At 40.4% G+C, this 17,050-nt stretch overlaps 1 protein-coding gene across 5 annotated transcripts in view; it reads right to left on the bottom strand.

Annotated features, from left to right (window-relative positions):
* The window catches only part of trps1 (trichorhinophalangeal syndrome I), a 184,758-nt gene that overhangs the window by 89,701 nt on the left and 78,007 nt on the right, over window positions 1-17,050 (bottom strand). For 2 of the 5 annotated variants that reach the window (XM_061814614.1, XM_061814591.1), the window contains exon 1: window positions 14,184-14,876. The exons of 1 other annotated variant lie outside the window; for it this stretch is intronic. Coding sequence is in view for 1 of the 4 variants with exons in the window: in XM_061814591.1 (XP_061670575.1) it covers window positions 14,184-14,208 (25 nt within the window). In the remaining 3 variants the exon portion in view is untranslated. Of the gene's footprint in view, window positions 1-13,758; window positions 13,941-14,183; window positions 14,877-14,964; window positions 15,113-17,050 lie in introns of those variants that run through there. 2 more of the 5 variants (XM_061814600.1, XM_061814622.1) reach the window with 2 other exon arrangements.

Below are 17,050 nucleotides of genomic sequence, written 5' to 3'. Positions count from 1 at the left end.
GGCACGAGCTGTGGGTTGTGACCGAAAGAACAAGATCCCGGATACAAGCGGCCAAAATCAGTTTCCTCCGCAGGATGTCCGGGCTCTCCCTTAGAGATAGGGTGAGACGCTCGAGCCGCTGCTCCTCCGCATTGAAAGGAGCCGGATGAGGTGGCTTGGGCCTCCCAGACGCCTCCCTGGTGAGGTGTTCTGGGCACGTCCCACTGGAAAGAGACCCCGAGGACGACGCTGGCTTGGGAACGCCTCGGGATGCCTCCGGAAGAGCTGGAAGAAGTGGCTGGGGAAATGGAAGTCTGGAAGCTACTTCCCCCGCGACTCGACTTGGAAAAGCGGTAGATAATGGATGGATGGATGGATGGATGGAAGATATCCACCTTGCCTTTCTCCTCCCATGGCAGCACGCGCTCAGAAGTGGGTTTTCAAAACCGTGGATAATCAATCACTGTCAGAGGTTCTGGACACTCGTATGAGGTGTTTTTTGTTTTTTTTTTACGTTAAATTAACACTTCTATACTAAGTTTGTGTTGGAGAGTCCCTCTACGGAGGTCGAAATAACCAATAAGCGTACAGGACTTTTAAAGTGTTGTCAGGCATATGGGCCATTAGAGACCCCAAATTGGCAATTAGTGTAAAAGCCAATTCATACTGTCCACACCTGTGTCTGCAAGGTGCGCGTTGGTCCATGAGACGTAAATGCTTGAGTGAAGAGTGTAGTTATCTTTTGTGTTTCAAATGCTAAGGAAAATAAAGAGCCAGATGGCTCGACACTCCCGGCATGAACAATTGAAATCTGTTACAAGGATCACAAGAGCGATTTTTCCACTTTCACGTGGCCGGCATTTGATTCTTCATGCACATGTGTACAGCGAGTATGCATGGACCAATGCACACGTGTGGAACGCGTGTCGACATGATCCCCGAAACGGAGTATGAACGGAACTGTGGGAGCATCTACAGTCCGTGTCCAGTCCAACGCATGTGTGGAAAGTATGGCACGGCCTTCAATGTGAACGTTTGTCTGTATGAGCCCTGCAATGGGCTGGCAACCGCTCCAAGGTGAACCCCGTTCGTCTTAGCCCAAAAGTCTGTTTGGATCGACCGCAGTCCGCAAAAATTGATTCAACAGGAACTCGTTGGCCACCAGTCGAGGGTGTACTGTGCCAAGTGCTTTTGAAAAATGGATTAAAAAATGTTTTCGTGACCCGATTAAATCAATGTTAAAGTTCAATTCTAGATCAATGAATCCATTTTATTCCCATTTCCACACCACACAGAACTCTTTACATGCACGCTCATTCCCTCCATTTCCAGTGTAACTATTTCCACAAATTGCCCCCCCCCCAAATAGAAAAGTAAAACAGGTGCAGTCCATGCATTTGCGATTGGATATTATGGTACAGCACCCCGACTAATTCCATTTGAGCATCCCGGCACTGAATTTAGGCAAGCTCGGTCTATTCAAAAGGATTTTTGGGAGGCAAAGTGGGCTGTAAATAACTGTAATGGATGCTTCATCGGATGTGGTTATTAAGCAGATTACATTTGCATAATCATCTGTAGAGACTTCTAATGGCGCTATGGTTTAGACTCGCTCCAACGCTGTTTCCTCTTGCCCACAACACTTCCTTGACACATTTTCTCCATTCGTATTTAGAAATTAAAATAGTGGAACATTAAACACTTCGCCTGGGTTGCAGTGCAGGAATTTGCCATGAAATGAAAAGAACAAAGGGAAAAAAAAAAGACTTTTTTTCATATACATATTTTTTTCCTTACGTTGCACTTTGTTCAAACTTCACTTATATTATTGGGGGGGTACGCTAAGCCTCAAGGAATTGCCTAAGCTTGCATCACAATACCCTTGTTTGGTATTATTTAAATCTACTTACGACCAGTAAATGGTCCCCTTTGAATGCAGTAAATATCAAATAACGTGATGTAAAAGTATTTCCTTTTCGTGATTTAAATCAAATCTGATAATTGAAATGATAGCTTGTCTTGTTTTGTTTGTTTGTTTTTAAGTGGAGGAACAATGCATGATTGTTGATTGTGAAATCGGCCTCGGCGAACAAGCGAGAAGCCAACTTTGTGTGTGTGCGTGAAAAAGAAATATCCTAAAAGCCATGTTGCAGAACAAACGCAGCACACCCCCCTGTGTGCTGTTCCTATTCCCCCCACCCTACCCCCGCCACACACAGACACACGCGAGTAAATGTAACTGTCAGCCGTAAAGTTTTTGACTATAGCGAGGGATAACCCCCCTCCCCCTCAATACCACTCCCCCCCCCCCCCCTCCTGTCACTCCTGTCTATGCTAATGAGCTCCTTGCTGGTCCATCTGTCCTCCCTACCTCAGATTTGTCTTTTTCTCCCTAATGGTCTTAATGTTTGTGTACCCACTCATCGTCCTTCCCGGAGGTCCACTCAAGTGCCCAACGTGGATGTCCGCTTCCCCTTAATTTTCTTTTACCTCTTGACACTCTCCTTACTAAAAAGGAAACCTTCCTCGGCACTCCCTCTTTTGCCAAACACTCCCTCGCACCCTGGCCGCCCCCTTCATCTTCCTACCACAAAGACCCCCAGATGTGTCCCAACCTCATTTCCATTTCAAAAAAAGGGTGGTGGGGGGGACCACCTTCCTTACCCCGTTTGACATCCAATCGAAGCACCCACTTCAAACACAAATACACACTGTACAGCTCATTAACACAAAAAGCAAAACGAGATTACTGTTGTAATTTAGTAGCAACCCCACCAAAAAAAAAAATCATAATATGACAACTGTCCAGCAACCGTTGTGTCCTGCAGCTAAACACAGCTACACTTGGAAAAGTTTACATTTTACACATTTTGTAAAAATAAATATACACAGATCAGACCACAAGAAAAATTTGCTCTTTCACGAATGTACCAAGTCAGACTACTGCAATAAAATATTGTATATATCTGACACCTATTCCGATACCACTGCATCCTGTTTTTTGCGACTGAATACACTTGTTACTGTGGGGATGACAACACGAGGGGATCACACCGACTGTATTACAAGAAGAAAATGGGGAAAAAGGTGTGTGGGTGGTCACCGGTGTTCGGAACAGGAAACTACGTTCATGTAAGGCTTGCTTGAGGTATGTTCACATACTTTTAATACCACACGGCTCGCAAGCCATCAACAAAACGTTACATGGCCTAGCAGGATAGTGCGACCACTCTTAGCTGTTTGCAATCATCCTGCCGTTCTGTTAAACACGAAGAGCAGCTAATTCCAACCTTTTTGCAGCCAAGGCACATACCAGTACTGAACAACTGAAAACTCTCACGGCATACCAACAAACAAAAACGTCACAAAAATTAAGTCTAGCAGAGCCATCTATTAGAAAACCATGAATTTATTCTGTCTGTCACTATGCCACACTGGCATAAATCATACACATTTATTGGAAATATGTACGTTTTTTAACAATTAAGTACACCAGTATGCAAAAGTAAATGAACAGGTCATATAAATAGCCTCATTGCTCTTTCTTGTGATTGGATCGGTGATTGGTTATCGTTTTTTTAAACCACCTGACCGTGATTGGTTATCGCGCTCAAAAATCCTGATCGTGTAAAGCCCGAGAAAAACTTCACACACTTTCAGGAAATGTGTGTGCTGACACACCACATAGCACAAATATGACCAAACACCAATTAAGCAGCTTACATTTTGCACTGTTTGCAGCAAAAGTCACTATACTTGGATAAAAATCTAAAAGTGATTAGCACAAGTGTGTATTATTTTCACAAAATTTCCCTCAAAATGTACATACTCCGACCATATTCGCATGAAAACAGGCTCGGGCTCTCTTATGGACAGATAATAAAAATGTCCATTGATGTGCGGTTGTCTGAATCACATCCTGGCACAGCCAGTTCAATAGTTAATGTGGTTAATGCTTGTTTTCATTGCGGTTCTTCTTTCTTTTCGACAAAGCGCCTCCGTGAAGCGGGAGTTTGCTGAACATATTAAAACTCCTCTCAAGTAGAGACAGCACACAACGCAGCCATCAGTGTTGCTGTTGTCGATGTTGGTGCCGAGTGCAGCTAATGGTTACATAACTGAGTGATTGGTAATTGACCACATTAGGAGCTGTTCTTCTGGGTGATCAAAAGAAAAATGGCCTTCTGTCTTTTCAGGAAGTTTCAGAAAACACTGTTTTTTAAACAAATTAGCCCTGCGTCAGAAAGTCAAAAAGAAACTTTACTTCCCTTATGCCATTAGGAACCAGTATATGTGGCAATAGAAATAGTTACAAATTACAAACGGGATAACCACTAAAGATCAACTAATATATGGAATTATTTTTCTTGAATGTTCTGAACTCCTACTTCAATGGCAAAATCATATTGAACAGTCAGGAAAAGTTGCTAACCATAGACGACGTTTGTTCATATCGAGACAGACAACTCTTGAGACTGAATCAAAAGCGTGTCTGCTCGTTTCACAAAGTGGGGCAAACCATTTCGCCTCAGGTGCTTCAAGTTTAATGAATAGTCTTCAGATTAATTCTGAAACAATAAAATCGTGATCAACAATGAATCACTTATTACTCCCATCCTAAATTCGATGTGAGGAAATTGAAGACAATTTGTTGAATATTTTTCTCGTTATTAACAAATGTGCAATTAGTTCCGTACTAAATTTGCTGTGACGTACCCCAACAAATGGAAGTTGACAGATCCAAGAGTTTTCTACATTTCTCCCAGTTGCTTATCATAGAGAACAGTTTTGTAAATATCTGGAGATAATTGCATGATTATAGGATCTTCTGTCCTATTAATCTTTTGATGTTTGTCAATTCCAAACACAAAGGAAATGGGAGGGGGGGGGTATTGCAAAAGCTACATCCAAAGAGTTTACAATTTTATACAATGCAATCTAAAAATGTACTTTTAGATGTAAAGTTAGAGGGGCATCAACTTCTGCCAATGTTCATGTTCCTTGGAGAGAAAGCCTGAGGGTATCTGCTCCAACTTCCCCTAGATTCTGCCTTCCTGGGTTTTCTCTCTACCTCTCAGTCAAAATGTCAAGATTGACCAGAGGCAAGCCGAGAGGGTGTCGCATCCCTCGGCTCTCTTCCTGCCGCCGGCCGGGATAAGCCGACCAGCGGCCCAGCTCTATTTAAAAAAAAAAAAAAAAAAAAGAAAAGAAAAAAAATCTGTTGTTACAAATCGCAACTACAATTAGCCTGGACAACATAAAAAGTCTGCTCCTTGTTTCATAGACAGAATGGTTGACCTGACCATGACAAACACTACTTTGAATCAGTCGCCAGATGTTTTTTAGCCCGACTACAATGCTCCTAACGGAATTGAGCATGTGCGTGAGCGATGATTTAAAAAGCAGCCTAAGTGAGTCCGGTTCTTCATTATTTACCATTGTAGCACTGAGACCACCTGTAAACCTTAAGATTCCAAACCATGCACGGTGAACCCCTATTCATCGCGGGCAAAGTGTTCCAGACCCACTTGGGTGTAGATAAGAAAAAAAACTATATACTGGTTGTGCGCTTTGTTGTGTAAATATATATTCATAATATTTTTAGAGGGCGGCAAGATGGGTCAGCTGGTAAAGTGTTGTCCTCACAGTTCTGAGGTCCCAAGATCAATCGATCAATGTGTGGAGTCTGCATGTTCCCCCCGTGCTTGTGTGGGTTTTCTCCGGCATTCCAGTTTCTTCCCACATTCTAAAAATATGCAACATTAATTAGACACTCAAAATTGCTCAAAGGTGTGACTGTGAGTGCGGCTGTTTGTCTCGATGTGCCTTGCAATTGGCTGGCAACCAGTTCAGGGTGTACCCCGCCTCCTGCCCGTTGACAGCTGGGATAGGCCCCAGCACTCCCAGGGACCCTCGTGAGGATAAGTGGCTAAGAAAATGGATGGATGGATGGATGGATGGATATTTTTAGAAGTCTGGGTCCTTGTTTGTAGTGACAAAATCCACCCTAGATCAACTGAGTATGATATGCAACTTTTTTCTGTTTTTCCATTGCTGGAGTATCACTCAGGGTGGTGGGAACACTAGTTATTATCACAAAGAGAATCAATATATTGAAAAAGGGTTTACTTTTTCATGTTGTCTTGCATGTCAAGCAGACTCAATTTGAGTCTGGTATAAAACTGATACTTTTTTTTCTTCACTATCATCATTAAATTGTGTACGTTGGATTATTGAGTGTAAGGGTATAGCGTATAATAAAGAACAAAACCGGTTTACAGTGCTCATTTGAATATGTAGTGAGATTAAACCTCGTCAAAAAGTACTTGGACTAGTAGCAATTTTGACATTTATGTATCCATGTTATATCAAAAACATGATCTTTCACATCATTGATGTTGTCAGGAGGGGAGAGGCAAGAAAAAATTGACCAAACCACAGATTGGAAATGTTCTCTTAAAAAAAAAAAAAAAAAAGGGAAAAAAAAGCAGCTTTATACCAATGGTTCGCGGCAAAGATGACCAATCATCAGATTTTAAAAGTGAACGCCTAATCCTGCAAGCTGCTCCATGTCGTGCCAGATGTACCTGCATTAAAGCAAACGGATCTGTCCCCAAAAGAAATAAATGAGCAGAATGCGGCACTTGAGGAGAAAAATAGCTCGGTATTTTTCCCATCAAGCTTTTCGGGTTCCAACAAAAAGAAACCTACAACTTAGATCACATCCAGGCCACTTACGCCTTCGGTCACATTTTCCAAGCTAATTTCAGTGTCTCTCAGTCTGATGGCTTCATGTGGGAAAAAAAAAAAAATGAAGAAATTACCGTCAGGGGGCTGCGCTCATGGGAAAGTGTTGAGTCCTGTAATACGGACTCATAACACCAAATGAATATCTTAATTGTGCAATTATGGCTTGAATTGACGACACAGAGCTTGACGCTGTACAGAGCTGGCTTTTTCAGCCCGAGGCGAGACCCACGTTTTGAAGGAATATAAACACATGCTAATGTATTACAACAGACAACAGTCAAAAAAAGGGAGTTGCCAAGAAATGTGTGCCGTATTAACAGGCAATAAAATAACTTGCCGCCCTTTTGTGTGACAATTGACAACAGAGTAAAAAATTGATTTGGGATAAATTGTGGGTCCTGACCCACAATATGAGGAAAGGATATTTTGAGGCCATTATATCTGCAGGAAAAATCAAATAATGACAAAATATTGTTTCTATTTTCATGTATTTTTGAGCGGTAAACATGGAAATTCTGAAGTTGTTTGCGTTTACTTTTACGTGGCCAAGTAGTGGTGAGCAAACCAATCCAAATACTGCTACTATTGCACTTTTTAACATTTCATAAAAATGAAAAACTTTTAAAATAATTCAGCATTTTCTATTGACCTACATACTTTGCCTAAACTTGGTCATTGGTTTCAATCCAAACGCAATTGAAGGTCATGAAAGTTCTTTGAGATTTAGCAACATGATGATGCAACCACATTTATCTGTGGGTACTCATACGAGCAACAATTTGATTTACACCAATATTAAGTGAACTAAAACTGTGGGCGTATAGTGATGGATCAAACAAACAAAAATACTTTGTTTTGCGACCAAAGCAAAAGAGATGGAGACAAACCTCAGTCCGCACAACAAGCTGCCAGCTTTCTCGTGTGGCTGACTTTTATAGAGCAGTTCAGAAGCAAAAAGGAGGACGTTTGTAACCCATTTGCCGTCACCTGGCACTTGTAAACGCCTCAATCCACTCAGCCGCCACTTTTATCAGCTTCGTTGGTGTCGTGACAGGAGGATTATTTACTTTCTGGGATCAAAGCACGTTCCAAAAAAAAAGGAAAAAAAAAAAAGAAAAAAACCTGTCCCACATTTAGGACACTCCACAAAAAAAAAAAAAATAGTTCCCCCAAAAAATGTGACTTTCCCATTATACTAAGAACATGTGCTTGTTACAGACTCCTACATGGCTTTGGTATTCTTAGCATTCACTCCTATCCACAATCGAGCACACGTGGATTTAAAACCAGCACTAGATTGAAGAAAAAAAAAAAAAAAAGAGGCTCAAAATATGTTAAAACAAATGTCACACGTCATCAGAAAATAATGATTACAATAAATCATTGGTTACTCTAGACAGATTTGTTATAAGCTTCCAACCCCCACCCTCAAAATTATCACTTATTAGAACAGAACTGTTAAAATACAAATGCTTATAATACAATTTTTTTTCTCTCCCTCTGATAATTATGGCCCCCAGAGGTGGTTTGGCATCCGAGAAACAAAATACACAAGAACAACCACAAAATAGTCACCAATTCAAATGTGAAACAATAACAGGACACCACAGTCCTTCTATTCGCCTCTAACAATAAATGTGCGCCTTACTGTGTTTTTGAGGGTTTTAAGGGAGCTTCATCACAATCAGCAGGAGAAAGACTTTGTTCGACAAATAGTGTTCCTCAAACATGTAAATTCCTTGTAAAGGGCAGTGTTTTCAGGCTTTGAGGTAGTAAACCATCCTTCACAGCGTTGGGAAGGTTACTGAAGTTAAGCACCCGACACCCTCATCTCATGCGCTGTTGTTTTGTGCCGTTGCCATCCGACAATTATTTTGCCACATAGGGATTAAATCCGATTCACCTTAATAATCAACACGACGGTTAATGTTACCATTTCAAATCAATTTAGCTTCGCTCAGTGGAAATTATTGGGCTTCTCCCACCTGGCGCCTGCCATAACCCAATATGCAAACCAAAAGGCACATTTATCATTATTTTACTACTATCTTGTTAGCCATTTTAAGTCAATTTTGTGGCGTCTTCGATCCATAAAAATTAGCTATGGTCGCTGCTGCTGAGTTCTAATTGTATATTTTCAGCCTTCAAATAATGCGTTTCAATAATTTCGGTGGTTGTTTTTTTTTAAACTGATATTATTAACATTGTAATATTATTGACAACTGGGATTATTTCAAATCCTATAATCCTGAAGTGAAAATTTCATTTGTAACATCACGGTTGAATCATCTGATGGCGAGACGCCACGTCATGCATGCAAATCAACCCGTTGTGGCGCTATCCCACTTCTCTGGATTATGTGTGAATGCCACAGCCAGATCAAAGTCGGTGCTTCTGTTACAGCTCTAATTTGGCGACTGATCTGAAAAAGTTCGAAAAGCCCTGCTGGAAAGTTTTGGGAAAAAAAAAAAAAACTACAAAAATGACAAACTTGGTTAAATACATACTGCCAGATGCGAATTACCTACTGTCGTACTTCATGAAACTCCACAGGATCATGGTCACCGCCGTTCAGCCTCAAATGCGGCACGGGCCAGGAGTAATGTCTACTTTCGCTCCCCATCGTCCTCCCCCCGTAACGCCGAGCTGCTCGGAAGCGACCAAAAGACAAACGCGCGGCAGCCCGCAAAATCACTACAGTTGTTCCTCCGTGTCGTACAGCACGTCAAACCATCAATAAAACGACGGCGAGATGCATTCCAGCACTTGCGACTTCCCCTACTCGCGCTAGAGTCCGAGGCCCTCGCTCTTTTCTCCCATGCGACCAGAAAACTTTCTCCTCAACCCAGTTGTACCGCAGAGGCTTCACATCTTGCAGCCATATGAGTAATCCGTGGTTGTCTCCATAACGCGCACACGCACACACACACACACACACACACACACACACACACACACACACACACACACACACACACGTACACACACACAGACACACACAAAAAAAGTGCTGTGTTCTCTCCCGCACATACGGGAAAGAGTTTTATAAGCAGACGTTCTATTTAAGAGGTCGTCAACTGGTTTGAGGTTTAATAGTGGCTTCGAACAAGGCCGTGAGACAATAATATCCAGGGTCTAAAAGGATGAGGAGTAATATTTTACATACAGGGATACTTCAAGGGTGGTGGATTTTCACCGGGACACTATGAAACGTGCAAAACAGTTAAACTGCAGTTGACAAAGTCGATTTCAAAAAAAAAAAAAAAGTTGACTGAGCACAGGACCCTGAGGAGCTATGACTAAGTCTGTCTGGAGGTAATTCAATATAAAAAGATCTTTTTTACAATTATATCGGAGACATTTTGTCTTTTGAAGGCCACGTATGTGTTTTAACACAAAACACCAAAAAAACTGAGATCGATTCAGAATTTGCAAAATAGTTGAGTCCAAGTTTTTCAGGGCAATGCAAGTCATTGCTTTTTTCATCAGAATTAGTGTAAAAGTTATTTTTGACAGTTTGTTGGATCAACCTAGAGACTGAAGGCAATATAACATGAAGTTGGTTAATAAGAATAGTTTTACTAAAGCAAAAAAATGTATAATCTGAGCTAACAGATTATTTTTCTACATGCCTTGAATAGATCACAAAAAAAATAGTACTATCTAAATAAAATTATTTTCACTAGAAACTTTAATTTATAGAAGTAATTTTCCAATATTTACATTCCTCGCTTTTTTTTTTTTTTTAACTTTTAACTTTTTTCGACTCTACAGAGTTAATTTGCAACTCCATATTGCTGCTGTCCAATGAAAAGAAAAACAACACAAATATCACTTTTCTTGAGGTTGGGCAAAAAGAAACCCTCCAAATGCGGGGATACATTCTTGTCACGGGAAACTGTTTTTAGTAATAATTTTCCAGGATTGAAGTTGCTGAAAGATACTTTTAGACTTTTTTTCAACTCTAGAAGGTGAACCCCACCGATGTGTATCCTTGCTGTTAAACCAATAAGAACCATAATGGCCTTTTGTCTCACAACTCATACAACGACATAAAATTAAGCATGTACAGATACATGCTTTTTATTGCACACTGTGTTTATTTTGCACTATTTTTCTATGGTTTAAGTTTTTGGACAAACTTTTTTTCAGGTGTACCAGGATAGCCCAAACATGCTTATCATTACGGTACAGAGGAAAAAACACAAAAACAGCTTTTCTTTCATTTGGATAAAAAAAAAACAGAAAATGTCAAGATACATGCTTTTCATCTGAAAATCTGCTATGAAGTGCTAATATCGCTCAAACACCCTTTCTAGCTTTTTTTACCTCCACAGGTTGAACCCACAAATGTGAACTATCGTCATCCAATGAAAAACAATCGACACTTTCTTTTATGTGCTGTTGAGATCCTAACAAAAATCTCACACGCTTTTCACTGGACACCCTGGACATGTTTTTTCATATTAATCTTCAAACGCTTAAAACTGAACCAAACTTTCCTTCAACTCTGCAGTGTACCACTGTTGTCTTTTTAAATCAACAACATACAAAAAAAACAACGTTTTTCATTTCTGATGAAAACAAAAAGCTCACAAATTGTATATATGTGCTTTTTGGAGTACAAAATTACCAGAATTAAAATATGTTGAAAAATACTTGAAACCCTTTTTCCCCACCAAAACATTGATCTGTGAACATATGCCATCGGTGTTGAAAAAAAGAAAAACATAAACGTGACTTTTTTTCCATCTGGGACAGAAGGAGAAAATGCCCAGAAAGTGGATGTCCATTTCGTGGACCAGCTGTTATTTTTTTTTTTACTGCTAAAAATTCAGCATTTAAGTAACGCTTACAACTCCAAAACATGAACCCACAAATGTGTATCAAAGCTTTCAAGTAAAAACTACCAAAATGTTTTTTCTTCAATTCTGACATATTTTCACCCACCACAAAGGCTTTTAAAACTCATTTTTGATGATTAAAAGACGTTGAAACATACTTGACAACTTTTTTAAACTCCACATGAGTCACCCATGGGAGCTGAGTGCCAATGTCAGATAAAAAGAAAAATACTACTAAGGTATAACTTTCCTTTTGCTTTTCATACAATAAAGAAAATCACAAAATGTGGACACCCGTGCTTGTTAGTGGACACAATGAGTCTGTTAAGGATTTAGGTTGCTGAAACATACGTTATAACTTTTTCCTCAACTCCTCGAAGTTGACGCAGTGTATCGTCACTGTCCAAAGCACAAAACTGACCGACTTTTCAAATCCAAACTAAAAAGATGATAAAATATGGAAATACATGCCCTTCATTGTACCAATTTTCCAGGATTACTACACAAGGTTAACCACGGATGCATTTTGTCACTTCCCAATTAAAAAAAAAAAGAGAAAAAAAAAACCTTTTGTTTTAAAACCAAAAAGCTCATAAAATATTATTTTCATCACATTATTAATATTTGTACAACTTTTTCCAGGAATTAAGTTAGTTACACTCCCCCCCAACTCCACAGGGTCAACCCATAGATGCATGCGATGGCAACCCAGTGAAAGGCAATCAAAACTGGATTTTTTTTTCCTAAACTTCATATCAAAACTAAAAGCTCACAAAATGTGGAAATGCATGCGTTGCGTTTGATAGAAAGGGTTAATAGTCCAGATTCTTTTCAGTTCTTGAAATGTACTTGGAAACTTTTTCACTGCTATTCACGTTTAAACCACACAATGTATCACAATGTTTGTGTTCACCAGTTCCCCCCCACCCACTTTGGATCAGAACACAAGTCTTTTTTTCCTTTACATCAAAAACTTCAATCCCACAAGGTTAACATGCAGATGTGCACTGTTGCTATAAAATTAAGAAAAATTAGGCCTGTCTGACTTTCCAATGACATGAAATTCACAAAATGTACACATTTTACACGATTTCCATTAATATTATCCGAAATTGTCCTAGATTTAAGTTAGTGGGTTTTTTTTTTTATTTTTTTTTTTAAACAGGATTAACCCACAGATGTAGCATCATCGCTGTCTAATGAAAACCACTAAAAATGGATTTCCTTTGTGCTTCAGATCCCAATTAATGCTCGCAAAATCTGGAAATACTGTACATGCTTTCCTTTTGGCATTGACGTATCGTTCGGGATTTAAAGCTTCTGAAACTTATGTGAAAACTTTTCCCAGCTGCACAAAGATGTGCTACCCCACTGATGCGCATCGCATCTGTTCAATGAAAATACAAAAAACAACCCAAATACTTTTTTCTGTTATATATAACCACAAAATGTGTGTCCAACATCATTTTGATTCAAGCTGCTATGCCAAGCAAGCCATTGCTTTTCCTCCAACTTTAGAGTCACCGAGGTACAGTAAGGTCTTGAACTCTTGGTTATCTATGCTTAAAAGTGGGCACACACATGGGCAATTCTGCATATTTTTTTTTTCTTTAAGGGGGTGAAGCGGTGGCTGGAGAACTGTGGAAGGACTGTGTTAAGAAAGCCTTCCTCGCAGTGTGTGCTTCATTGTGCTGGCCTCGCATACTCGGCTCTCCCCACAGAGTTGTCATGCCTACCCCGGGCTCCCTTATCTCAAAGGAACATCACACTTTCTTACCACAGGGGAGGGAAAGGAGGGGTGGAGGGTAGGTTAGTGAAGGTGGTAGTGGGGGGGGGGGGTGCGCAAAGTTGATTCCAACAAGAGGCTTCAAAGCATCCATCATGCAAAGTTGCAGCAAACATTATCAGGCTATACTAAGTTTCACACAAGCTGATAAGGGGGAAGGGGTTTGGAGATGAGAAGGGGGGGTTCAACTACCATGCGCCCCCCTAACAATGAAAGCGGTGCAAAACAAGTGCTTTGATCCGTGAACGCACCATTTCCACCACTTTTCATCAAGTTTACGCGCACGGAAAGTTATCAATGAGCGCAACGTAAACCTAGAGCGGAGTGGGAGAAAATATCAAAGATAACAAGTCCCTTAAAAGTAAACAGGAGATAACAACAACAACAACAAAAACCTACTACTTATGAGGCGACCGCAACCGCGTCTGTCCGAGCGCCGTGTCCCGTCTGGTCTCCCAGGTTCACTTTAGCGGCCAAGCGGTAGTAGCCCGAGTCGTACCCCCTCCTCCCGAACCAGAAGCCCCCTTCGCTCGCGCACTTTGTATTGCTGTCCCGAGCTAAAATGTGAGCTGCCATGTGAATTCAAAGCTCTTCCTTTCCTCCCTCCTCCTCCTCCTCCTCTCTCTCTCTTTTCCCTTCCCTCCCTCATCCAGAGGCTCGCCGTTAGTTACATAAGTCGCCAAGCGGCCGCCGGTTGTCGTAAAAGCGGCGAACACAGTTGTCCCGATCTGCGCCGGCCGTTCGGCGGCTCCCCGCCCGGGACTCCCAGCCGCGTAACTGCGATGTTTTTAGGACACTGCGAGCGTTCTGAGTGCGTTTCTTACCTGTTGATCCGGAATACAAGAACATTAGCTTCTTTTTAGCTCCGTGCTAAAGATGGAGGGTAGCTGTGGATGCTAGCGAAGGATTTAAAAAAAAAAAAAGGAGGGGGGCTGCTTCGTCTCTTTCTTTGTAGGTTTTTATGTTTGATGATGTCGTGCAGGGAGATTCGTGGCTTTTTTTTTTTTTTTTGGCTTTTTAATGAAGACTTTGAACGCGGTGGAACACGCCAAGCGGGCTAGTTTGGGGGTAGGGGGCTCTCGTTCCGTATCCCGTGGTATTCGATCCGACAAAAGAGGAGCAGCTACCGTGTTGTTGTTGTTGTTATTTTTAGTTCGGAATGGCGATGTTGTCGCTTTTTGCTGTGACAGGACAGCTCTGCCGTTTTTTCGCCGGAGGCATGACGTCACAGGAGGAAGACACAGCTGCAGCTCTATTAATATCAACAAGGAGTAATCCGAAGACGGTCTCTTAAAGTGACACGCACACTTTATTGTTCACGTCCACGCGAAATCACAGCAGCCTCGAACAATGAAATGCAAAGTGACAAGCACCCAAGATAAACTGATTGCTCGAAGTCCAGCTAAATCAGTTCAGGGCCTACATTATGATTCTGACAGATTCTTAAAGTGACATCAACTGATGAAGTTAAGCAAAACTCCTTGAAAGAGGTCAATTAATACTGCCTCTTAAAGCAAACGCAGGTTTTTAGAAATCACTTCCAATAGACAATCTTAAACAAGAAGAACAAATAAATTAATTTAAAACTACGAAAGAGATACTTACAAGAGACATTCAAACTTGCTTGAAGTTCATAATAGGTCCTGAACAAAAATACGTCACCTCATTCACTGCCAGCCATTTTCAAAGCAGCGTGGTCCATATTGAGATCCATTTCTGAGCATTTTGACGGATCTTTCAAACTGCACCGAAACTACCAAAAGATAAAGTAAAAAAAGTTTGTATATAGATTTTTGTTTCTCACCCAAACAAAACAGTTTATAACTAAGTGTTATACAAAGTTTTTGTGAAAACGTGACATTTACGCCTCAAATTCCAAACGAACAGAAACAAAACAGAGCACTCAATAATGAATTCAGAATATATAGGACACAGGTCACATGATCTGAAGATGACTCAATGAACTGCATCTTTTTTCATGATTGCAACACACTTATTACTACCTACTGCTGCATGTACTCTGATTATAACATACATATACACTGTTAGACTTTAAGGTTAGGGTTAGGGTAAACTTGTCAGACTTGCAACGTGTTAGCATTTTTCTCCCTCATAATCCACGCGATTGTCTGATATTCACCCCTAATCTTTATGTTCTGCTCAAAATCTGTGCTCAAACACAAAATAAAGCAACGCCACCTTTTACAGGGATCTGGTTTGCAACCCTGAATTTCACAGACAAGCTGTCGAAGACTTTAGAAGTACGTAGATTGATGACAATGAAAGGTTGGATTCCAGTTGCTGAATATAAATGTCCGCGACAGTGAATGTGTTAAATACGGACTCTTTAAAAGCGAGAGGCACCCATGGCAATCATTTTGTTCAGGTCCACACGAAATCATAAACACCCACTAAAAAAGTCAAGGCTACAGATCAAATGTCAATGACCAAAATGAAGACTGACTCTGGAGTCTGCCACACATTGGAGCTACACGGTGACAAAAAAAAAAAGGGCATCTGAGATAGCTAGCCATCTGTGTGTAGTTTTCGATAAATACTCTGCCTCACAAGGCCTTAAGAAAAATAACTAACATATATCGATATTAACTCACCATGCACGTGCTACTTGAGCCAAATGCCGAGGGCAGAACTTCAGGAGGCCACTCAAAACACAGACTCCACACAATATCAAGATGGCGGCCTCCAGCGAAATGCGTAGTGAACGATGACATCTTTGAGGATAAATGGCTCGATATGTGTCAAGATTATAACTACTCAATAGTGTTATTCTTTAAATGAAATACACTGATAACAAACTCTTCGATACAACTCAAACTACTGAAGGCTGACTCTTAAAGAGACATGCACATGACAAAAGGTCCCTGTTAAAATACTACTAAATCACATCAAGGCTTTATGCATGAAATAATGACTTGAAATAACAGTCCCCCCATGAAAAACTCATTGTTCATATCCACATCGAATAACTTCAAGGCTAATACATTAAATAGTGTAACTTAAAATGAAAAGCATGAATGAACTCAGTGATACAACTCAAATGATACCACCTCAAAAACCACTTAAATGAAGACTGGCCCTGAAGTAACACAAACACGTGGTAAAAACTCATTAAATCACTTCAGGGCTAATACAATAAAGACTGACGGGTACATGCCACAAAGTTATTGTTCATATGAATCCCTGTCAATTCAAGCCTTATACAATGAAGATGACTTTCAAAAAAATGAAATATAATTTTTTTTTTTAAATAAAATGGGGGGGGATTCATCTGTACAACTCAAGCTTATCTACTTCAAAGACTGACTCTTAAAGAGACACAAACATCATAAATCCCTTCCAGACTACTACTTGATAACTCAAATTCCTACTTCAAAACCACTAAAATAAAGATAGATTCTTAAATTGAGGACCACCAAGTAAAAAAAAAAAAAAAAGTCCCCACTATATCACATCAGGGCTAAGACAGGACTGAGTCTTCAGAGACCAATGTTAGACGACATTCCCGACTGACTCTAACGGAAACGTGCATATAACTTAACAATAAAACTTCTAAAACCAAGTAACTAAACCCTAATTCTGCAAGTGACACACTAATAAATTACTAACCTAACTTGGTGCCCTGTATTGTAGTTAAATTTTGAATTATTTCAAATAGCTTTGAGTGAGTCTC

Source organism: Syngnathoides biaculeatus, chromosome 1 (genome assembly GCF_019802595.1).
Source record: "Syngnathoides biaculeatus isolate LvHL_M chromosome 1, ASM1980259v1, whole genome shotgun sequence".
Lineage (NCBI taxonomy): Eukaryota > Metazoa > Chordata > Actinopteri > Syngnathiformes > Syngnathidae > Syngnathoides > Syngnathoides biaculeatus.
Note: the sequence above shows the minus strand (reverse complement) of the source record. Positions and strands in the feature narration are given on the sequence as shown.